Below are 24,226 nucleotides of genomic sequence, written 5' to 3'. Positions count from 1 at the left end.
TTCAAGGAGATCATTTCAGCGATATTTTTACAGCATTAGGACATGCATACTGTATGGTGTAAAACAGCTTCCAGGTTACAAGTGTTATGGCAATGACAGAAATGTAATGAACTCATAATGCATTTTCAAAGATGCACAGTAAGCTTTTGATGCAGGGAAAAGTGCACTTTGCTCATAAAATATCCATTATTAATCACCATATGTTTGTAGAAGTTACACTGACTGTTAATTAATTAAAATAATAATAAAAAAAGCATTTCATGTGTTTTTAAAATTTCCATATCAGTCTCAGGGGGCTTAAATGAGAGTCCATGTACCAAAAAAGGCATGGTTTAAATGCCAGAGGATAATCCATAATTGCACATAATTTATCTTTCACAAAACCATTCAAAGAAATTGGAACTTTGAGCTCTCTGTGATAATGTTATCTATAATGGAAAACGCTGAAAATAAACAGATCTCATGAACAGATTTCTAACGTGTTGACTGTTTTGCTGAATTATTTATATTGCATCAAATCTGAAAATCCTGCAATAGCCTGGTAGTTATTAGCAGTGGTGCCATTTGTGGAAAGAAACACCTAAGGCTAGGTGTGATCTGGTGCATATGCAGAGGTATTAAAATTACAAATATAACTGCAGTCCTTGAGAAACTCTGAGAAAGAGAGCACATTTTAATGCAACCTTTTCTAAAAAACATACCTATTAGCTAAAGAAAGTGAGGACTTTGTTTCTCCAAATTGCAGACATGTTCTTTCTTTTATCTCAACGAAGTCCCTGAGCAGCATCCATAAAAAGGTGATTTATTTATCAAGCACTTATGACTCTATGCCCAGCATCCATTTATATGTGCTCATGTGAAACACAAAAATCCTCTTCAACTGTAATGAATGCATTTCAAATTACATTAAAGCTTATTTTCGAAAACAAAAAAAAAAAGGAAGCATATGAAAAGGAAGAAGTAATATACCTTTCTTTGTTGTTCCATCAACTACCTCCCTTCAATGCCGAAATACATCTGAAAGACGTCACAACAGCCCTTTTCATTTAAAAACTGGTACAGCTGTCCAAGGTCCATGTGATTACCTCGGTTCCCATGGGGGTCAAACATTGCCTCTTCAAAGCCTGTGAATTTGCGCAGGGAGTCTATACTTTGAACAGTTCTGCTGTCCTCACCCTGATGATCAAGGGGAATGTCCTCTCTATGTCGAATCATGATCTTCTTCCATGTCAGAACCTTCACTCTGTGAAATGGGAAAAAGTTTGGAAAATAATAAACCTGGCACCTCAGCAGGCTTCTGGGCTGTGACGTCAGTGACTAAAAATAACAAAATTCAAGCTACCTGGACCAGAACTCCTCGCAGGCAGATTGAGGACCTTCCACGCACACAATGCCAGGCTTCCCAGGCATGCTAAATCCAGAAAGGTCCAGCTCCTTGGACCACTCCAGGATGCTCTTTCTCTTGGTCTTGTTGTAGATGTGGTGGCTGTAAATCCACAGTCGGCTGAACACTTCCCCTGATTGTGGAGAAGCAGGCTCTTTTTTAGAAGGTGCTGCTGATAAACTCTTACTAATAAAGAGCTGCAGGTTGTCTTTCACCCAGTCCACAGCAGAGAGCACACACACTTCCCCCTGGCAGTTTTCCAAGAGGTATGTGTTGAGATCTGCATGGAGCTGAGTCTGCTGGGCTCTGCTCAGATCGGAGCACCTGGGGCACGTTTAAAACACGATTTGAAAGCATTCAGGGAAGATTCAAGGCTTTTTGAAATGAAACGTCAAATCTTTATGGACAAAACATCTGACGAAAAATCCTGAAGATGCTGACTCAAACTATAACAAACCACAACTATAAGAAATCTTGAAGAGGCTGACTGCCTTGAGAATAAATACCATTTTTTTGTACTTCTAAAAACAAAAAGAGAGTTTTTTGTTTGGTTTTGTTAGGGTTGTTTGTTTTGCATTGTGCTTTAAATATATAACTTTCTTGAATAAATATCTTGCAAAATTTCTAGTTTATACAAAAAAAAATTCCACTTGGTGGAAAGGACAACAGAATGAAATACATACCCTCAGACACACTCATCAACAACACTGTACTAGGGACATAACAATACACTCAAATCATGATATGATACAAACATATCCCAAAACTGGGTTCATATGGTTTTGCCCCACTACCATTCATTTTTTAAAGGCATGAGATTAGAGACAATTTCTACATAAATAAGATTTTTAAGTTTAAACCTATGACACTAAAAATATCTAATATAGCATTCCAAATTTTCTGAATACAAAAATGATACTTTTTACATTTAGGTAGTACGGTTGCTGCTGAAAATGCTGTTTTTATATATAAACAGGACAGTAGTGTTAATTGTGACAGCTATTTTTAATTTTACTCTTATTCTTTAAATTAAAGTCATTTAGTTTTAGTCACATTTCAGTTTAGTTTTAGTCTAGTTTTAGTCATTAAAACTTAAAAACATTTTTGTCCAGTTTTAGTCAGTTAAAATCCCCCTAAATTTTAGTCAAGCTCCAGATTACCTTTCAGAATTAGTCACCCCTATCAGACATCCTGCCCTCCTTAGGTCTAACACTCTTAAGTTACTGTCGGTTCTTTGCACCCACCTGAAGACTGGAAGCTCTATCACCTTGAGTCAAGTTTAAATTTGCTACTTCCTTTGCTTGGAATAATTTACAAAAAGAGTTCAAACTCAATAAACTGATCTCATTGGCACTTTTGAGAGGAAGCCGAAAGACTTGGAGACAGACTTATCTGGCTGCAGATGTTTTGATTAATTTACAAATGTGGTTGATTTTGGTTTGGTTCTTAAGTTGTTATCTTGTGTCTCTTGATGTATGTAGACTACATATCTTGTATTATGTTCGCTGTATATGGCTGCTCTTTGTCTGTCTAAAACTCTGTTTACTGCTGCTCTCTTGGTCAGGACACTCCTGAAAAGGGATTTTTAATCTTAATGAGAATTTTTTTTTCCTGGTTAGATAAAGGTTATGATTTTTTTTAAACCATAGCTCCAAAACTTTGGAGAGGTCTGCTCGCCTTTGTGCTCTGCAAGCTAAATTATTGACACCCCTGTTTAGATTGGCATTCCAGTAAAAACTATGTTGTATGCTCATGCGTGGCAGTCTCATTATCTCTGCAGTTGTATTTTCTGTATTGTTGCTATCACTTTTGTGGTGATTGCATTATTGCAACATTGAAACTTGAAATTTTTTTTTATTTGCAATATAAAAAAGGAGATTGACTGATTGACACACCCCCTGTTGATACATGCTCCTCCATCAGTTTGCAATGATTACATCTTTTTTCAGTTGGAAAGAAGTACCGCTATTAAACCACCAATCAAAAACTCTTTGAAACTACAAGGACAACGCGCAGCACAATGTATGATGTATTAGTTTAGCATTTCAGTTCTAAAAATTCCAGCAAGGTTACCAAAGCAGGATTAGCCTCTTAACTTTCTGGCAATTTCTCATTATCTGTGTGATAAATCTGTTAATCATCCATGAGCTGAGACTGCACCATAGACTGTTATCTTTCAACAGTCTTTGGTCTTTACTGAGCTCCAAAAAATGATTAGATGTTGTTATTTGGTCAGATTAATCTTCTAAGATCAACCTTTGTTGTTCATTCTACTGTGTTCAAATGTGCTTGTTTTAAGACCTCATATGTGGCGTACCTTACTGTGATCTCGGGTAGCACACTGGGATATTCAGATGGATAAGCACAAGACAGAATGACATCAGCCTGTTTGATGGGGGAAAAAAACACAGTTTTGTTTAAAGGGCATGTTAAAAGAACAATGACACATGCAATGATAGTCAACATTCAGTTACCCTCTCTATCTTCTGTTTGATGAGGAACTGCGGTCTGGAGGGAGGAGGGCTGTCTGTTGAATCGGAACCCTCCACATAGTCCCTGAGCTCAGCTACTGCCAGCTGGTCTGTGATCTCCAGCTCCTCCTGGGTGGGAAACATGCTCGTCAGCAGCTCTATCTCTGCAAGCTGACACTCAGCCCATTCCAAGTAAGACATGCTGACAATGACTAACTAAAGAGACGTCCTTTATGTAAAAAAAAATCGCAGTTTTTGGGGCAGCTTTTCCCTCTTCGGGTTTAAAAAAATGTTGATGCTGCAGGTTACCTTTACGCCACGTTGTTATTTAACACAGCCTGGCTAAGCAATGACATGTTACCTGTTTATTAGCATCAGAGGTAACGATTCCCAACCTTACGTCTTGTCAAGCATGGGCATCAATTAAAAAAATACTTAATGAGCCATAATTATAAAAAGTTTCACAATGCAAATGAACGACTGACTGACGTAGGTGTATTTCTACTACCGACCGTTGGTAGATGTAGCCGTGCTTGCCGTGCTACGTATCGTTTCTAGTCGGACTGTTTCGAGTGAGGCACACAGGAAACACTTGTGCGAAGCAAGAGAAACAGCGACACCACATAATGATCCTCTGCTCTTTGCATGTGTCAACTGAGATTTGTCTGCGAAATCAGTCGAGTTCTGTTCGCTTTTTTTCTAAACTTTGAACACCAGTTTTTCCTCATTTAACATTCCTGGTTGAGTGACATTAGCTGTTAGAACCAAATCGACTATGGCCCTGTTAGAGAAGTCACGACTACTGAGTAAACGAAACTGAGAAGTCTGGATGATTTAGGACTCGTTGGAGACAGTAAGTTGAATGGACCACGAGGACGGTAATGGGGGAAATCTCGTGATATTTTCATTTCACATCACTTTTGCTTTCATCGGTGTACTCAAATGTGTTAAATTGTAGTTAGAAGCAGTGTAAACGGACGAAGCTAGTAGCCAAAGCTAACGCTGCTTCAGATTACTTCTGTTTGTTATCTATTTATCTGTCATTTTGCTTCACATCAGGTTAAAATGGGAAAGAAAAGAGGAAAGGAAAGGAGCTCTAGAGAGGAGGAGGACATTGACCTTTCGGGTAAATAAAAATACACCATCACTATCACGCCATATGGCAACCTGTGGAGGGCCTGGTGTGATTTTCTCAAAATATCCTCGTTTCTCGTCAAAGGTCCATCCTGTAGACATATCAAAAAGGGATCAGACCAAACTCTGTTAAAGAAACTCCCTGGGAATTCAGATTGGATGAACTGTCAGGATTGCAAGCATGAGGAAAATAAACAATCTGTTAGCACCACTCTGCCACAGGAGCCTGAGGAGGAAAATGAAACGGCACCCATTTGGATGTGCTTGAAATGTGGTCACAGAGTGAGTTAATGGTTAATTAGTAATTCAGATCTTGAAATTACATAACTTGAATTTTTACTGATGAACGTCTTGATGCATCTTTCCTATCAGGGATGTGGGCGAAACTCTGAGGACAAGCATGCCATCAAACATTATGAGACTCCTCGGTCAGATCCACATTGCCTGGTGATCAGTCTGGACAATTGGAGTGTATGGTGAGTATTTGCCAGTGCCATTAAAACAGCAGAAGTGGAAAGTAGCTAATTACATTTGCTTAAATTACAGTAACTGAGTTTTTTTGGTTCCTGTCATAGGAGGAGTGAGGGGGTGGCTTGCAGGGCTTTAGCCTCGAATGTTTTCTCAGAAATAAGAAAGTAGTTTTCTGCTTAGTGTTATGATGGATAATTGCAGATGTCTGGGTATTTTGATTGATAAATCTCTGTCTTTTACTCCTCACATACAGTAACTGGTTAAAAAGTTGGAAATAAAATCCTGCCTTTCTTTTGAATTTAAAAAAGACCGATCGCTGCTACTTTTATTAATTGTGTTTATTATTTAAAATCAGAATGCATGGCTCATTCCCTTCAATGCAACAATTCACATTGCATCTACAATATGTGTCAAAATTATCATAGCTGGATATTTTTTCAAAATTGTTCAGCCCTAGTTTTCATGATGGTTGCTACAAGGCTTTAAGTTAAAAAAAATCAGTAAATTTACTACCATGATCAAAGTAGATAAATAAGGATATGTAATTCATACTCATATGTGTGCCCATTTGTGTCAGACTTACAGGAAAGAACGGTTTATGTTTAATCTTTATAATATTGTGTTTTTTTAGAATGATTTATTGCTTGTGTTTATTGAAAAATGCATAAGATGAGGAACTTCACAACATGATTGCATGTCAAATCACTAATGCAATTTTTGAAAAATACCCACAATTAGATTACTTTCTCAAATTGTTTAGCCCTAGTAGCTACTTAGTACTTAAAGTAAACTTAAGTTTAAACACTTTTTACTTTTTCCCGAGTTGATTTATATACCAATACTTTTACCTTTACTTTATTAAATTTTTACCAGAGTAACTGTACTTTTACTTGAGTACAATAATCGTGTACTTTTTCCACATCTGTTAAACAGCAGACACATCTTGTGTTTTACATGATAAACCCTTTTTTTATGTGTTGCCATTCTTACAGGTGTTACATATGTGATGATGAAGTCCAGTACTCAAGAACCGGACATTTAGCTCAGCTGGTGACCAACATAAAGAAGCAAGTCTCTGCAGACCCCGTTAAGAGACCACAAAGAAGTAAGTCCCATTGGAAGGTTCTTACACCTTTTTGTCATCTTTATCAAACTGTATCATTAGAACTACATCACTGAATAATCATGCTCATACCCACCTTGATGTTTGTGTACGTAGGTGTGAAAGAGGAAGATAAGGTGATAGAAAATGAGCAAGAAATTAAAACTGTGAAAGCAGAGGAAAGTGAAGACAAAGACAATGAGGACCGCCAAAAGAAAAACATCAAGAAAGAGAATAATGGGAAATCACAAAAGCCTCCACCATCAGAGGAAAAGGGTAGTGTTTCTGTTAAAGGACTGAGCAACCTGGGAAACACATGTTTCTTCAATGCAGTTATTCAGGTAAGATTGTGCTTGATAGGATGCATGGCTTGAGTCAAAATGAGAGCGATTGTTGAATTATTACTAACTGCTACCATTATCTTTTTTCAGAATCTATCTCAAACACCCCTCTTAAGACAGACCCTCAATAAAGTGACAGAGGAGAAAATGAGTCTTAATATAAAACCTGTTGGCTCCTCAGAGTTGGTCAGCGGCCATTCTTGTTTTCTTTGGTTTAACTTTAAAGGTCATAGAATTATCCATCCCGCTATAAACCTGTTTATAACCTACAGATTCTGATAACGATTACAGGATCCTCTCACGGTGCAGTTAGACCGACCTGGCTCCCTGACACTGGCTATGTGTCAACTACTCAATGAGATCCAGGAATCCAAGAAGGGTGTGGTAACACCACGGGAGTTGTTCACACAAGTTTGTAAAAAGTGAGTGTAAGGAGAGGATAAGGAGATTTCAGCATTAACCTGCTCTGAAAACATATAGTACAAACCAGCATTTATGTCCTAAATACCATAATTATATCATGTCCTTTCTGCAGGGCTGCCAGATTTAAAGGATTTCAGCAGCAAGATAGCCAGGAGCTATTGCGCTACCTTCTAGATGGGATGCGAGCTGAGGAAGTCAAGGTTTGCACTCATTAAAAATCACTAAAAAAAAGGACACTTAAGCTGTTTAGGTTTTTAACTCTAATAAATACAAGTTATGCCATTCAGAAACTTCTTTCAGCCTCAAGTTAAAACATACTGGCTCACAAAAAAAAACATCTCATCCTCACCAGCGCCCCCTCACGCCCGAGTTCCACTTGTTTCAGGACCACGTACAAAACACATTGAATCGTAATGAACAAGGTAGAGGAGACATACATATTAACAAGGTAGTTTCACCAAGCAATTCAGACACCAAATTGATTAAAGATTCAGGGCAAAAAAATGAAAAGAATTGTACTTAGAAATTATGTTTACTGCAATTTAATAACCATGAAGATTTTGTTTTCACAAAAAAGCTACACCCACAAGTTGGAACATTTTTCACCAAATAGGTGTTTGACACAAGAGAAATCAAAAGTTGTTCAGAGGTTGAGGTTTTAAAGAATCTGCAAAAAATGTTCATGTTTGTTTCAATTTGATCTACTCCCTTAGTCTTTTTAAAGGCTATTTTCTCTTCATTGACCATTCATATTTTGTATTCTCTCTCTGTAGAGAGTACACTCGGGGATCATGGAGGTAGTAAAAGAATCCAGAAAAAGCACAGATGCAGAGCAACTAAAAACAGTAGTTAAAGGTGAGTAACTAAGCTGTAAATTTAACATTTCATATTTATCTCATTGTTGGTTGCAAACTAACATTTTTTAATGGATGCAATCTTGGCACATATTATGTTCCACTTTCAGAGTATGAGAAAAATGGATGTCCTAAAAACTTTGTTGACCATGTTTTCGGTGGGGAAACTACCAGCACTATAATGTGCCAGCAGTGTAAGACGGTATGTGTATTTGAAAGAAATGCAAGATACTCTTGACATGTTGGTTTCAAGCTAAATTGTCAATGCTTTATCAACTTGCAGGTGTCTGTTGTCACAGAGACATTTTTGGATCTTTCCCTTCCTGTGTCAGATGAGGTAAGACCTTTTTGACCAATTTGGGGGGCAGTTATTTGGTCAGCTTTTCTGTATTTGTTTTTTTTTTGTGTGTACTCTTGTGACTTTGTCTTTCAGGCATACCGAAAGAAAAACCAGAAAAAAGGTTTCCAGAAATCCAGTGAATCAAGCCAGGATGGCAGAGACAGCCCAGCTTTGACTAATGGAGGTGATGGGATTCCAACTGGGGCTGGCAGCAAGTATCAGCAGAAGAAAGCCAAGAAGCAGGCAAAGAAGCAGGCAAAGGTATTAGACTGAGTTTATTCAGATGTTTTTTCCTTTACCTTAATGCATACATTTCATGAGTGAATATAAAGCAATTGGAAAAAATTGAAGATTTTTTTCTTATCTTCACTATAGCAACAAAAAAGGCAGCAGAAGTTTGAGGAGAGAGTCACTTTAGACAGTCTGGCATCTCCGAACAACACAGAGAGCAAACAGACGGATCCTGCTGATGATGCAAAGGATGGGGCAAATGCTGAAAATGAAATGCATGAAGGAGAAAATCCTACACAAATTTTGTCAGAAGAGAACCAGAGCAACCTTGATATGACCCAGGGCAAGAAAGGCAAAGAAGGAGATGATGATGATTCACTGATTGACTGTGACTCGTCAACTGTGTCATCAGTAAGTAATCGTTTTACTGTCCTATCAGAGGAGCAGCACTCAAAGGACAGCATCAAAGATGACAAAACTGCTGACATTGATCTAGATGGAGAGGATGACACAGAGCTGGTGAGTGAAATGGAGAAAGTAACCTTGAATGATGCTTTCATCGAAGACTCGGATGCTGTCGAACAAGACATGGAGCATGAAGATGAGCCACTGGAAGCTAAAGAGTACACTGTAGTGAGTCAGGACCCGGAGCTGGCCTTCCAAACCCTGGCTACCAGAACAGCCCCTGAGAAACAGGAGTGTTCAGTACAATCATGCCTCTTTCAGTTCACAGAAGTGGAAACCCTCACACAGAACAACAGCTTGCTTTGTGTCACCTGTACTAAACGGCAATCAAACAAAGACAAAGGTGGGGGTGTGTAAAGTGTCCATGATTATCTTAATTGCCTGCGTCTCTGATGTAACGATTGTCTATCCATTGCTGTAGAGCAGCTCAGTTATGAACTGGAGTAAATTCCTTATTTTTTGTTTCGATTAGAAGCTAAAAAAAATATCTACACTGATGCCTTGAAGCAGATGCTGATCTCCTCTCCACCACCAGTGCTTACCCTTCATCTAAAGAGATTTCAACAGGTGAGACAGCTAAAGAACATTGTAGCATTTTTGTACCTTTGATCAAGTTGACTGTCATAGAAGCTGCTGTTATTTCTCATAACTGTGACCCAATTTATGTGCAGCTTACACTGCTGTTTGATTTTCATCATGTCATTTTCATATGGAAATTTGAAGAGATTTTCTTTACTTTTTCTCTCCAGAATGGATATAGTATATGTAAAGTGAACAGACATGTTCAGTTCCCCATGATGCTGGATATAGCTCCCTTTTGTGGGGCCAAAAGCAAGGTATGCCTAATTTGGATCACTAACTTTTATTATCATTGGTCTTGGAGTGCTATTCTTGAATCTATCAAAATTGTATCAAAGTTTGAACACTAACAAACAGTTATTTCAAACAGAATGTGACAGAGGGGGATACCCGGATTTTGTACAGCTTGTATGGAATGGTAGAGCACAGTGGAACAATGCGTTCAGGTCACTATACTGCATATGTGAAAGTCCGATCTGAATGTCCCAAATCCCCATCAAACGGACCAACAGCACAAGGTAGGCTTCATGAATATAAACAGAATGATAACTAAGTAAAAGTTCTGTATCTGACAACAGAATAATGACCAGGTTTTGCTACGTATATTATTTCTACTGTACCCTTTCAGGAGATGCAGAGCTACCCAGAGGATCCTGGTTCCATATCAGCGACACAAGTGTTCAGCCTGTGAGCGAGACTAAAGTGCTGAGTTGCCAAGCCTACCTCCTCTTTTATGAAAGAATCATCTAATCCACTTGTGCCTTGCAACTCAGAAAATGCAAACAGACCAACCTGCCGCATCTCTGCAGCATAAAAGATAAACATTTGACCAACCTTGGCCTCACTTGTCACAGCCTCCATCATGAATGCAATGAAATTATTTTGATTTTACAGAAGGGATGATTAACAGTGTTGACATTTTTCTCACAGGGGTGGGAAGAAGTGTTTTAAGTATTAAACATTGTTGCTCTGTTTCTCACAGATGAGACTATGGCAAGATGTGTTATAAGGCAAGACTGGCATTCAGCATATTGTGATGTTGGGTTTGTGATGAAAAAGTATGAAAGAACCTTGGGTAAAATAATTGGTAAATTCTATTTATACTTATATTTTTATCAATATATTGCAATTAAATGCCTCAAAATGAGAAGCTCTTCCTGTGTGTTTTTGGCTGTACTGAGCATGCGCAGTATGTCGCAATAGCGTCTGGTTCTGGTTATCACATGACGAGAACAAAGTCTGACTCCGGATGGAAAGACCCTTCTCTATCCAGAATTTACTAATGACAGTGTTATTAAGTTGACATGACAGGTCAGTAAACGTTTGCCGTCTATAAACGAGTGTTTAGACCTTGAGTTAGTTTTTAAGGAAGTCTCAGGGCGTATCTTAAAACAGGAAGAGACGTTAACTCGCTAACGTTAACGTTGTTGGAGCTAACGGTCTGGCCTAGCTTAAAGCCTCTCCCTTGAGATGACAACTGTTATCATCACATATATTTCGTTATGATAAAGTTTCGCGTCGTGATTGTCACAGCCTTGTCCCCTTTCTATGGATGTTCAAGTTGCGATTGTTAGCCATGCTCTGTCGTGGTAACTCGAGTAATCATGACTCAGCATTTTAAACTTGTAGCACGGGTTAAGAGGTTGAACCAAATTAAACACCCGGCGTTACAGATGACAGTTAAAGCTTTTGCTAGTTTATTATACAGCTGACAGCACCTCGTCTACTCCACTCAACCAGTACTGCATTTAGTCAAACCATTATATTTACGGATGTATGACAAGTGATATTATCTCTAATATACTATAATAATAAAATGAAAAGGTCCAGTGAAGTGTCTCTCATCAAGACAGGCAATTTGACTGTCCTGTGGCCCCATTTGCTGCTTAATTTACCAATGTAAACTCAATATTTGGGTTCCCCTAGCATAGTGAATTTTGAATGACATTTAACGGCAGTGGGTCCAAATCACACACACAAAAAAAAAAAAAAATTGTAGGAAGATATTGCACGCTGGTTATACTGCTCAAATACAAAGGTGACATATTGGTACCAGTAAGATGATGTAAAATTTATGAAAAATTCATTGCACTGTATCAGTGCTGCATGATTTGGTGAGAATGAAATTACGATTGCACTTCACAATACTGCGATTGTGTTATACACAAATGGTATGAGTCTGCTTGCTTGGTTATCATGAAAAATGCAAAGAATAGTAAGTTTTGAGTTGTACATTTCTCAACTCAAAGCTGCATTATTAATAATAGTATGATATTGAGTAGCATACAATCCAAAAAACTGAAGTTTTTACAGGTATTCCTTTTTTGAAAGTAAAGGCACTTTTACAAAGTCCAAATGCAGTGGCCCTACTGCAAACATAAAGGCCTTTCTGCAGACATTTTTTTGTAAACCTTTGAAGTACCATATAATACAAGAATTATTGCAGCCTTTTATGTAATTAAACAGTCTGACATCACAATCAAGATTAAATTGCTCGTGCAGTACCACTCTAAAGCAGCTGTGTAATGAAATAGATTAAGCAGGCATAGGTTTTAAAATCTTTGATACTTTTTGATGCCATCAGTCCTTAAAACAAAAGAGATGGCTTGATTTTAAAAGACTGGTTTAAAAGTGTTGATGTAGCCATTCCCAAACTTCAGCATGCTGCAGCCCAGTTTGAGACCTGAAAATCATCTGGGGCCCGCCTTCGACAACCATAACATGAGACTTCAATATTTTCTTTTATCTATAATATTTTCATGTCATAAACAGGGAATTACAATGCAAATACATGTTTTAAGATACATTAACATTACTAAGAACGTTTTTGTGGGGTCACAAAATACAATCAGTGAGCCACTGGTTTTTATTCTGTTTTGATCAGCCATCTACAAAGTCACTTAAATGGTCTTCTCCAATATTTATCTCTGTAAACAGACTTTGTGGCCAATGAAATCCCTTCCAAGTAATTTTAGTGTCTCTTAAGACACTGATCAATTCCTCAAATCAGGATGCGAGTGGCATTGTAGAATGTCAGTAGTTTATCCGGCACCCTTTAAATTGTTACACCGGTTGTATACATCACACAAAATAAACGGTAAAAGGATGGCATGGTAAAACTTATGACTGTTTTGTTACTTCTGAGATTTAATTGATAAACAGAAACAACGTACTTCAAGATTATTTAAAATGTAATTTATAATCTTTTTTTTAAATATCTGATGTTTTGAGTTATGGTAAATACCTCTTATGGCCCACCAACAGTTGCTCTGGGGCCCACACTTTGGGAAGCACTGTACTGATGGGTAAGAATTTTAACAACTATGACACCAACATCAGCCACCCTAGAAAAATATGTCTGGTCTACAACAAAAACAAATTCTCCTTCTGAGACAAAATCCACAGGATGCTACAACAAGCGATTCTTAACTTATTGGTTTATTTATATATTATTATACCAATTATTTTCATTTATAAAACCATTACATAAAAGTACTGAAAAATGGTCTCCATAAGTACAAAGTGAGGTCTTCAAATCTTAATATTGAAGCGTAAGACAATCCATTAACTATATTATTGTGGAGAAGTGAGGAAAACAAGAGTATACATATTTACAAACTGGAATGATGATTACATTTCTGTGAGGGCATTACTGAGCAAGGAGAGTGCAGATTGTGTTCTGTTTATAAAAACATTATTGTGTGATTATGATGATTTTTGACTCCTCCATACTCCCTCTGTTACACAGGCTGAACTTATAACAACCATGTCGCTCCAGACTCCTCGCATTTCAGTGTTCACCTTTCAGTCTGCAGTGCACAGCGCCCATGTTCTCCAGTGTCTGGATGAGCAGAGGCAGCGGGATGTTCTGTGTGATGTCACTGTGGTTGTGGGGAACAGGAGCTTTCGAGCCCACTGCTCTGTCTTAGCTTCCTGCAGTGACTACTTTCAAAGCAGGGTTACCAGTGTCACCAGGCACAATCCTGTCATCACCTTGCCTGAAGAGGTGGGTTTGTCTCAGTTGATCTAAATCAGTGGTTCTCAACTGGTGGATCGGGACCCAAAAGTGGGTTGCGGAGCAGTGTTTAGTGGGTCGTGACTACATGTCTGAAAAAAAATGGTTGCAAAACTCCTGAAGTCCTTTTTGGACATGCCTCAGTACTTTTATTTTACCCTGTTTTACTGAAAGTGGGTAGATCTAAATATTTGATCAATATTTAAACTAATTTGCCTCCTCTTCTTGCTACTTTTCCCATGATAATGAAGTAATTTCACAAGTTCTTTTGAAAATTGGAAAAAATTTACACATAATGATGGGAAAAGAGGGTATAAAATGTGCCAGTTTTGTCCCCTTTCTTTTTTATATCAGATGATTTGGTCCAATCATGCTCCAAGCTGCAACAAATTAAATTAACTCAACATGCGTTGTTTAAATTTTTTTTTGAAAGTTGGGTCGTGATCTGTCGTAAGACAGACTGGTGGGTCTCGAGGCCGGACCAGTTAAGAACCACTGATCTAAAGTATGGGAAAATAATGAAATTTGCATGTCATTTTATCCTTGAATGATCATACTTAGTGTGGTGAGTTTAACAGTTTGCTGAACTATTTTGGGCCACTGACAAATTTCTGAATGATGTAATATTTTAGAGCACAACATTAGACAATGCCGCTCTTGAATGCAGTCCTCATTCAACCATTATGTTTAGAATCAAGTCTTTTATGATCACAATATTAACGCATTAATACAATTTGTGATCATAAACATGGCTATGATATAACAAGCTGCAATGCTGGTGCACACAGATTGACCACCCAAAAGTTTTCAATGAGACTATAATTCTGTGTAACAGGTAGTTTTTCACAGTTTACCATGTGGAATGCAGTCACTGCAATGCTCATGTTTCCTGTCTACCATGAGATAATATTGTGTAACATGTCTTTTACTTAAGTGTGCAACCCTTGCATGTCTTTGCACATGCTAACACTTACGGGTGGTAATACATCTGTTAGCTATGCATTGTGTTTCATGCTATGTTCATTCTAAATGGGTGTTAAAGTGCCTACTGAGATTTATACTTCAGTTCAGTCACTGGGGTAAGACACTGTGAGTTATCAGCAATTTCCTGAAATATTATTTAAATAGCTGATTAACTTTCTGGTGTGTTTGTATTTTATTATAGAAAGTGATATGAGGTCTATTGTGGCTCAAAAATCTGCTTTATCTCCTTTTCCCATAGGTGACTGTCGAGGGATTTGAACCTTTGCTTCAGTTTGCATACACATCAAAGCTGCCCTTCACGAAAGAAAACATTCATGACATTCACAGCAGTGCTGAGTTTTTGGGATTTCATAACTTGGAGTCCGCTTGCTTTGATTTCCTCATCCCAAAGTTTTCTGAAGGCAAAAGAACCTCTCAGGAGGTCAGGCGCAGAGTCTGTTGTCAAAGTCAGGATCCTAGTGCCAGCTTTGGCTCCTGTGTAAAGAGCAGCCAACCACACTTATTTGAGTCACACAGCTCAGTGCCTTCAAGACGTGATGAACAACAAAACTTTCCATCACAGTGTCCTCGGACCACACAGGGTCAGACGAACAGCAGGGAGGAACACTTCTGTTTGGAGAACTGTGGGCCACAAATGGCCCCCTTATCTCTGGAGTTAACAGCGAATGGTGTTTGCCCCATGTTGTCTTTGACATGTTCAGACTCTGACAAAGCAGATCATTCCTCTCAGTTTTGTGAGAGAGACATTTTAGAGATAGGAGATGTATGTAACGAAAGTGAATTAAGTCTAGCTGACTGTGGCCTACCCTGTGAGCTGTCTACCCCAGGGAATGTGAATCCACCGGAACTCATCGAGCCAGCAAGCAGCGATGTTAAGCAGACTGTTGAAACGCTTGGTGCTGAATCTAACTGTGATCCTCATTCCTGTCCCCTCAACACATCAGGGGTTGAAGATTGCAGTGAGTTATTAAAGCAGAGTGAGGCTGGCCTTGAACAGAGCATGGCAGGTGATCTCTCAGACGCTACACTAAATGCACTTAGCCAAGAAGAGGGATTTGGGGAGAGGAGCAGTGTGGAAAGGGAGGTTGCTGAACATCTGGCAAAGGGATTTTGGCCGGATCTATGCCCATCTCAGGCTCAACCACTCCCCCTGGATCCCATGGACCAGAACAATCTGGCAAAAGCATCAGAGTTTCATTGGCTTAAGCAGCTGGACCTGAGCTCCAGTGTAGGAGACTGTCCCTTTCTCAGGGACCTTGCGACAGGTGATGATGCAGCTCAACGCACTGAAAACATGTCCCAGTCAGAGAAAAGCCCCTACATGTCCTCCTCATTAAACTCCGGGGATGATTCAGACCTAGACACAGATGGAGACACTGAGGCCACCAACAAAAGAGCTGCAGAGGTCATTGTGATAAACACCACCCTTTAATAACACATAATTAAAGTTACAATTTCATCAAATCATGACTCCCAAAATTTATTTTCCACAGATTCAGCTCCCATTTCCAGTGGAGCAGATCTCAGCCTTGACTCGGAGTGCTTTCCAGCAGCTTCTGAGACACCATCACCTGACCTCAGATCAGCTGGAGTTTGTTCATGACGTCAGGCGTAGAAGTAAAAACCGGGTGGCTGCACAGCGGTGCAGAAAGAGGAAGCTGGACAGCATTCACCAGCTAGAATGTGAAATCAAACGATTAGTAAGTTTCAAGGTTTGCACAACATACTGACAAGGATAGCATCATGAAATTGTCTCTCCATAAAGGTTCATTGTTGTCCTGAAGAGGCAATTTTGTTGCACTGCCCCAACCCCTCTTTTACCTCTTCATTTTACATTACAAATAAGTTTCTTTTGTGCCAGAGGTAATCTTAGGGCACTTTAATCCGAAAGAATTTATTTAAGAAAGTAATACTTCCTAATACATACAATTAAAATATTGCTGCTCTTTTGTTTGCTTTTGGTATGAATAGGAAGCTATTCAGCATTTTTGTTTAAAGCATGTTGTGCAGAACATGGTCTGGCCTGTTCTACACAGTCAACCCCCTGAGATTGATTTAGAAGATCACATTAAAATGTGTACCTACCACGCTCAAAAGATCCATGCCATTGATAGCAGTATGAGGAACAGACATAACACTAATTTGTGGGCATCACACCTTGTATTCTTTTCATTTAACCCCCCAGTATCACTCTGGACATTTTCTTCCAAAAGATTAATTTTTTACTTTATTTTGTGATAACTTTGTCTGTGTCACTGCTAACTTTGTCTGTGTCATTGCATGTGGCATGATTTTTCTTGTAGGAAGGTTGTTTTCTTGATACATTTGAAATCTCAGATTCATTTTTCAAAGGGCCTATAGTATACTCTGTACAAATTTACTATCCTAATAGGCCAACTGTTGGTCCAGGGAGCTAAATTTTAAACTAATCATGCACAAAGATAAACGCTTTCCACACTATTAAGCAAATGACATTTTTCTCTTATTTTCCAAAATATTAATGCAAATGACAGAGTATCTTTCAAGTCATCAACCATTAGACCATAATTCAGATGTTTTTGATCAAACTTCATAATGATACACTGTTCCACATTATTAAGCATGACAGAGTTTTAAAACTTTTTTTTGGTTGTAAAGAACTGAAAATGGTCATTTGTTGAATTACCAGCATTAGGAGGTCATATTTACTGAAATCAAAAGCTATTTCAATCAAAACATCTTAACAGGCCAAGTTACATGTTAACATAAAGACCATTTCTTTGATATTGCCTTCACAATTCTTGCATTCATTGAACTTGTGAGTTTTTGGAGAGTTTTTGCATGAATTTCTTTACAGGATGCCAGAATAGCCTCCCAGAACAGCAGTTTTGAAGTGAACTGCCTCCCACCCTCATAGATCTTTAGTTTGAGGATGCTCCAGAGGTTCTCAACAGGGTTGAGGTCAGGGTGGGATGGGGGCCACACTATGAGTTTCTCTCCTTTTATTACAGACCAATTACAGACCAAAGACGTTGGACCCACAAACTTTGGATGAATGTTTTGGACTTACAGAGAATATAATTAAATGTTAAAAAAAAAACAAAAAACAGTTGCAAAATAATGACTGAATATCAGTATTGCTGTAAGTTTTTCAGTTCTATTAAATTGCTCTTTATTTTTTCTTTTAGTGGTTACTTCTGATCAAGTGTGAGGTTTGTGCATTGATGAAGTGATGGAGAAGTGATAAACATTTGTTTCATTATCTCTGCAGAAAAATGAGAGAGAGCGGCTTCTACAAGAGCGTACTGAGCTGGAACAAAACCTGGAGGAGACTAGGCAGAATCTGTGTGGGTTATGCAAGAGTGTCAGCATCGAGTCTGGCTCTGATCATGAGCATTTGCAGATTCTTGCCAAGCTGTCCTCACCAGACTTACCCATCTCCCTGCCAGACTTACCTATCTCCTCTCCCTCACTTTTGGGTAAAGATGATGGATCTCAGATCACTATTGAAATGGTAAGTTGTTCTTCAGAGTACGACCCAAACAAACTGCCTGCTGGCTCTGGTCAAAGTGCTGCTGCATCAGAGGCTGGCACACAGACAGAGGAGGCAGGTCCTCCACAGAGTTCTCCAGATCCTGCACCTCTGCTAAATGCCTGTCTGGACATGAGCAACATCTTATAATGGGACTCAAATTCCAGTGTCATTTCTAATCATACAAGACTTGGGAGCAGCAGGTGGGCTCACAGTACATACTGTAATCCAATTTTGGAATAAATACACTTTTCTGCCTGATGTATAGTAGTGTGAAAACATAGGATATCTCATGAAACATTTTAACCCTTATCAACACCTTTTTTAATCAGTATTAAGAGATTGTTATAATAATATAAACTCAAATATAAAAATGACTTCAAACTGAATTTTCAGTTGAGGAAAAACTTAAGACAAATCCACAATCATCCATTCATTTGATATCTGATTTAAAAATCAAGTTAGTCACTCCGGTAGCATGACATGCCACATACCCATAGCACTAGTTATATTTTACTTTCATCTGAGCGACAGTCCATAGATAATTTGGATGAGCATTCTGTCTGTCACATTCATCACGGGCCAATCAGAGAAACAAAACAGATGACATGGCTGGCGACTGTTGCCATAGCTGCATCCATGATAATCTCTTCATAAGATCCAATTTTTTACAGGCTTGCAATTACTTTCTGTAAACCTTGCCCATTACTACTTTCTCGTTCTCCTCAAATGCAATGCCAATTCAATGCAAGGTTAACAAATGGTAATACTGTTTTGGAGAGTTTTAGGAGTGCACTTTCTTGTATTATATCAAACACCACTAACTGTTAATCTATTAATTGTTTGCGATATTGATAACAGTATGCTTTGTTTGAAAAAAACGTACCTGAAAGAAGACTTGTAGATGCATATAAACCTGCAAAAAGGGATCAGGAATGATATCCAAGTGATTTCAAATTCTGTTTCACGGTCCTGGAAGTAAATTCTGGTTAAGGCTTTCTAGCAAATCAGGAACACACCGCAAGATACTTTAAAAGGTCTCAATCAAGCTATAAACATCATCACAGGACCTGAAATCAGCTCTTGCCTCAGTTGATATTAAAGTTTATGCCTCTACTATTAAAACTTCGGACAGTTGATTCTTTAGTTAATTTATAGTGTCACTGTAACTGAAGACAAAATGAAAACGCCCTTCTTTTTGAAGCAGGAACTTGTCCTACTTGTTATGATAGAATCCCTTTGACTTTTATATATTCAAGGACCATGCAACATGACAGTGACCCAAACATTCCTGCAAATCCAGGCAGCAGCTTGCCTAATATCATATATAAAAAATTAACTAAATGAATAGTTTCAGCCTTTTGTGATAATCAAACCATTCACTGGACTTCAAAAGTCTGGTTCCAGGCAAATACAACAAGGCCCCAAACAAAGACATGAGATAGGTCTGTCATTGCGAAGTAAAACACAGAACTTAATCCTTTCCCTTAAACATCTTGCAGCTAAAATAATTCAGCTTGGAAAAGATGGAAAACAATTTTACTTATCATAAAGGTCAACAGTTATGTAAAACCTACAATCATGATGCAGTGTGGGCCAGTACAGAATTGGGTGCTCAGGCTTTTTCCTCATTAAGTTAACTAAATGATAACAGAGTTCAACTTTTCACTTTTAATGAAATCAGATAAAATTTATCTATACAAATTCTTGAAATAAAATATGTCTGTATCTCTTATAGAGGAACGAATTTCATGAAATGTCCTGGTTTTTCACATGAATGTAGATATCTTAAAGTTACTTTTGTTTTCTGTATTTCTACTATGCTTTTCACTGAGGCAACACAGAATTCAGTATTAATAATGATATTGAAGTGCAGAAAATTTTAGGATACATTCTAGATGTTTCCATTTTCTAAATGATCTTAAAAGTTTGTTTTACTCAGGGAAATTAATAACCTGACTGTATGGATGACAAAATAATTCCTGCTGCACACACACCCTAACCTCTGCTCCTTGCTCACATTTACGCTCACAATTATGGAAAGAATTATATCCTTTCATTTTCATCAATGTTTTTAAACATTCAAACCTAATACATACTGTCACTTTGTCACTTGTCTCTTTAATTAAATATTCACATCACTTTAGAGTACTTTTTAAATGAAAGATATGAGTTATAGTAACAGCAATCATGAATTCTCAACAGCATTATTTTTTTATCTCAGCTCAAAGGTTATATGAATCACTGTAATAAATAGTAAACCCAGATATCTGAGGAATGGCTCCAAAGTTTCTTAAAGTGTTACACAGGAACATCTTTTAATGCAAAATGTGCCTTATGCAGTAGTACAGATACAGGCAATCTTTATATGTTGTTACTTCAAGCACTGTTGCACATTAACCAGAGCCCAAACTGAGGGCCTTTTTTTGTTTATGTCTGTCTTTATGTCAAGGATCTTTTGTTAAATGCTGCCATATGTAACAAATTAAAATAAAACTGTTTATTGCCATTTAGTGTTTTTTTTTCTTTCTAGTAGAAGGAGCAAGGAATAGTTTTCTATTGATTTGTAGTCCCACTGTATGGCCAGTAGGTGGAAGTGCAAGCTTGTACACCTCACCAGCTTTTGTGATTTCTAACTGACTGACTGGACCCCTTGGTGGTAGAAATATTTCCTTTTGCATTTCATTTCATCTTTAAGCTTGAGTTCTTTCATCATTACTTTTATGAAATCAAAAGGCTGAAGATGGAAAAAGTCTGCAAACTTTAAGCGAAACAATTACTTGAGATAAAAAAGCTATTCCACTTTTGTGAGGCAGTAGGAGTGGACATGTCATAGTCAACAAAACTGATCTTATCTTTTGCAGAAACCTTGAGTGCATAATGAGAAACTTGATGTCAGAGCTAATAATATCAGTTAAAACCTATTAACTTAAGGTCTGAAAGTCACCAGGCTGTCATCTATCAGTATTAATAAAAATACTAATCCACCTCAGCAAAATTATGCTGGATAGTCTATTGTTTGGAAGTGGAATTGAGCACTTGTCTTTGTATTATTAAGATCTACAGCACAACACATAATTAATATGAAAGCTATGGATTAGATTAGATAAGTGCTGATATAATAAGACTGACTGCAGACAGGAAATTATAAAAAGGTAAGCTGTATATCACAACCATTGCTGTGACCCAGCAGTGAAAATTTTGTTCTGAAATCCTTCCTGAGATTTAAGCTAGAGGTACGCATTAACAAGTTGCAGACTTAATTTTTAATTATGTAAAAAACTGAATTCAGTGTATAGATTTACATTTCTTAAGCTTTTAATTAGTATGTACTTTTTCAGCAAACTTATCTGTGCAGCCTCACTGGCTTATTTAGTTTTTTATTTTTTTGTTTATTTTTTTAGGAGAAGCAGCCCGAGGAAAAATGTGTTACTCATACACAGATGAACACATTTACATTTGTAAGGCTGTGGATTTGGCATGAGTGAGAAGCTTCTCAGTACTAACTGAGGCACAGAAACACCTGTCCTCCTACCGAAAGGGTACATAGAGTGAGTCAGGTAAATTACTGTGGAAAACAGTAAGTTCCAATCTCAGTGATTAATGAAAACTAAGTTGAAAAAGTAGTTGACCACTTGGATGTTTTACACTTTTACTGATTTTAACAATCAATCACAGTAAACATAATTTGACTTTTTGACAAAAAAACCTCTTTAATGTCAAAGTGAAAACATTTCTACAAAGTAATGTCAATTGAATAAATATGTGTAATATAAAATTAGTGACTGCATAAATGTTAATTCCCTTCAAATCAGGATGTAGTAGATGCACTTTTGGCTGCAATCACAGCACTGAGTCTGTGGATGGGTATCTAAGTCAGGCTTGCACATCTGGACACTGCGTTGTTATTCCATTCTTCTTTGCAAAACTGCTCAAGTTCTGTCAGGTTGCACATGGATTGGGCATGAACAGCCCTTTTCAAGTCCAGTCACAAATTCTCCACTGGGTTGAGGTCTGGGCTTTGACTCAGCCACTCTGTATCATTCACCTTGTTGCCTTCAAACCTTTTCTGTGTAGCTTTCACTGTATGCTTTGGGTCATTGACTAACTGGAAATTAAATCTTCTCCCAAGCCATAGTTCTCTTGCAGACTGAAAATAATTGTCATCCAGGATTTTCCCATATTTTGCTGCTTTAATTTTACCCTCTACCTTTACAAGCCTTCCTAGGCTGGCTGCCGAGAAGCATCCCCACAGCATGATGCTTCCACCACCATGCTTCACAGTGGGGATGGTTTGTTTGTGGTGATGCGCAGTGTTTGGTGTCTTGTGTGATGGCCAGAAAGCACATATTGGTCTCATCAGACCAAAGAATTTTCTCCCACTTGACCATGGACATGCCTTTCACTGAACTCTAATCCAGATTTAATGAGTTTTCTTCAACAGTGGCTTTCTCTTTGCTGCTCTCCCATAAAGCTTTGACTCATGAAGAACCTAACAATTGAACAATTGTTGTATGCAGAGTCTCTCCCATCTCAGCTGCTGAAACTTGTAACTCCTTCAGAGTAGTCAGTGGTGTCTTGTTGGCATCTCTCACCAGGCTCCTTCTTGTAAAGGTTGTGAGGATGGCCTGATCTAGGCAGATCTACTCGTGCCATATTCCTTCCATTTCTTGTTGATGGATTTAACCAAACTCCGGGGGACGTTCAGTGCCTTGAAAATGTTTTTTTTGTATCCATCCCAACTTATACTTTTCAATCACCTTTTCTCTGAGTTACTTGGAGTGTCTTCATTTTGTCTTTATGGTGTAATGGAGTCAGGTGATCTCCATTTTACTAATCGAGAGACTGCTAGCACCACTTGGCTGAACCTGTTGAATTAGGTCAGTCACTTTAAAGGGGGGTAAATATTTATGCAGTTACTCATTTTTCATATTTTACGTACATATTTTCTTAAATTTTGATTACTTAAAGAAATCTGTTTTCACTTTGACATTAAAGATGTTTTTTTTTGTCAGAAGTGCCAAATTATATTGACCATGATTGATTCAAAAAATCAACAGAAGGTTAAAACATCCAAGGAGGTGACTGATTTTTATAGACTCTGTATCTATGACATGTTGTTACAGATGTTGTTACAGATACTTGTGGCACCTAAAAGTGGTGTAGTTTGGACTAAGAGGAGGATTTCAGTCGTATCAAAGTGCTGCAAAAACAGGTATGAATTTAATCACAAAGACACAAAAGACTCCAACTCTGCCATGAGACTAAATCACAACCTAAACCCCTACCATTGTATGTTGCCACTCTCCTGAGACCTTCTACAAGGCTCTCTGTATCGTCCTCAGTCTCATTGGACTGGTACCAAATAGCATTTGACCTCCTATCTCTCTTTCATCGTGGCAACCTAGTTCTTATGCAGGCAGTGTTTTGTTTTTAGCACATCAATGCAAGTCATCTCAGATCAAAGCATTAGATACACCAAGATAATTACAAGCAAGAAAACAATGTGAGACTTGCATGCTCATTATCAGCCACATTCCTCACCTTTCTTTTTGCCGCTTATTCTTGCAAACAACTAATTATGTGTGTAAAGAAAAAAAAACAGAAACTTGAAGCTACACACCTCGTTCAAGGATTCATCTCAGAGAAGAAACACCTTTGAGCAGACAACATCACATCATACTGCAGTATCAATCATGGCATGCCTAATGCTTGATCTTCATTGTTGTCTGGTTCATCTTAGTGTTGCCTGAGTGTTGGGCTGTTAACATCCACACTTGAGCAAACTGGGATGTAGATTTGTTAAGGTGCTGAGAGCAAAAAAATGAACTGACTCTGGTCTGAGGGCTCTTTCCCTTACATGTGAGAGCTAGCAGCATCGTATTTTAACAAGTGTTAAACAAATCAAGCATACTTTTTAA

The 24,226-nt window shown here is 38.0% G+C and overlaps 3 protein-coding genes across 4 annotated transcripts; 2 read left to right on the top strand and 1 right to left on the bottom strand.

The window, feature by feature from the left end:
• Positions 1 to 649: 649 nt before the first annotated feature.
• rwdd2b (RWD domain containing 2B) lies at positions 650 to 4,359 on the bottom strand. Its single transcript, XM_041796789.1, has 4 exons — positions 3,859 to 4,359; positions 3,702 to 3,769; positions 1,343 to 1,708; positions 650 to 1,243 (listed from the first exon to the last, which is right to left on the bottom strand). The coding sequence occupies exons 1-4, from the start codon at positions 4,054 to 4,056 to the stop codon at positions 991 to 993; spliced, it is 885 nt and encodes a 294-aa protein (XP_041652723.1). The 5' UTR covers positions 4,057 to 4,359; the 3' UTR covers positions 650 to 990.
• Positions 4,360 to 4,441: 82 nt separating this feature from the next.
• Positions 4,442 to 10,911, top strand: usp16 (ubiquitin specific peptidase 16). 2 transcript variants are annotated; one of them, XM_041803599.1, is made up of 18 exons: positions 4,442 to 4,708; positions 4,915 to 4,981; positions 5,075 to 5,271; positions 5,362 to 5,465; positions 6,453 to 6,565; positions 6,680 to 6,903; positions 6,994 to 7,089; positions 7,195 to 7,325; positions 7,439 to 7,526; positions 8,100 to 8,181; positions 8,291 to 8,382; positions 8,464 to 8,517; positions 8,614 to 8,781; positions 8,896 to 9,565; positions 9,689 to 9,783; positions 9,966 to 10,052; positions 10,166 to 10,313; positions 10,424 to 10,911. In XM_041803599.1, exons 2-18 carry the CDS (start codon positions 4,921 to 4,923, stop codon positions 10,543 to 10,545), a joined length of 2,532 nt encoding a protein of 843 aa, XP_041659533.1. In that variant the 5' UTR covers positions 4,442 to 4,708; positions 4,915 to 4,920; the 3' UTR covers positions 10,546 to 10,911. The 2 variants fall into 2 exon arrangements, with proteins under 2 accessions (XP_041659533.1, XP_041659541.1); XM_041803607.1 differs by having other exon boundaries at positions 8,896 to 9,559; positions 10,424 to 10,909.
• Positions 10,912 to 10,997: 86 nt separating this feature from the next.
• On the top strand, positions 10,998 to 20,808 carry LOC121520239 (transcription regulator protein BACH1-like). The gene is made up of 5 exons (XM_041803617.1): positions 10,998 to 11,106; positions 13,544 to 13,801; positions 15,033 to 16,199; positions 16,288 to 16,494; positions 18,045 to 20,808. The coding sequence occupies exons 2-5, from the start codon at positions 13,562 to 13,564 to the stop codon at positions 18,453 to 18,455; spliced, it is 2,025 nt and encodes a 674-aa protein (XP_041659551.1). The 5' UTR covers positions 10,998 to 11,106; positions 13,544 to 13,561; the 3' UTR covers positions 18,456 to 20,808.
• Positions 20,809 to 24,226: the final 3,418 nt, after the last annotated feature.

Source organism: Cheilinus undulatus, linkage group 2 (genome assembly GCF_018320785.1).
Source record: "Cheilinus undulatus linkage group 2, ASM1832078v1, whole genome shotgun sequence".
NCBI classification, from domain to species: Eukaryota; Metazoa; Chordata; class Actinopteri; order Labriformes; family Labridae; genus Cheilinus; species Cheilinus undulatus.
Note: the sequence above shows the minus strand (reverse complement) of the source record. Positions and strands in the feature narration are given on the sequence as shown.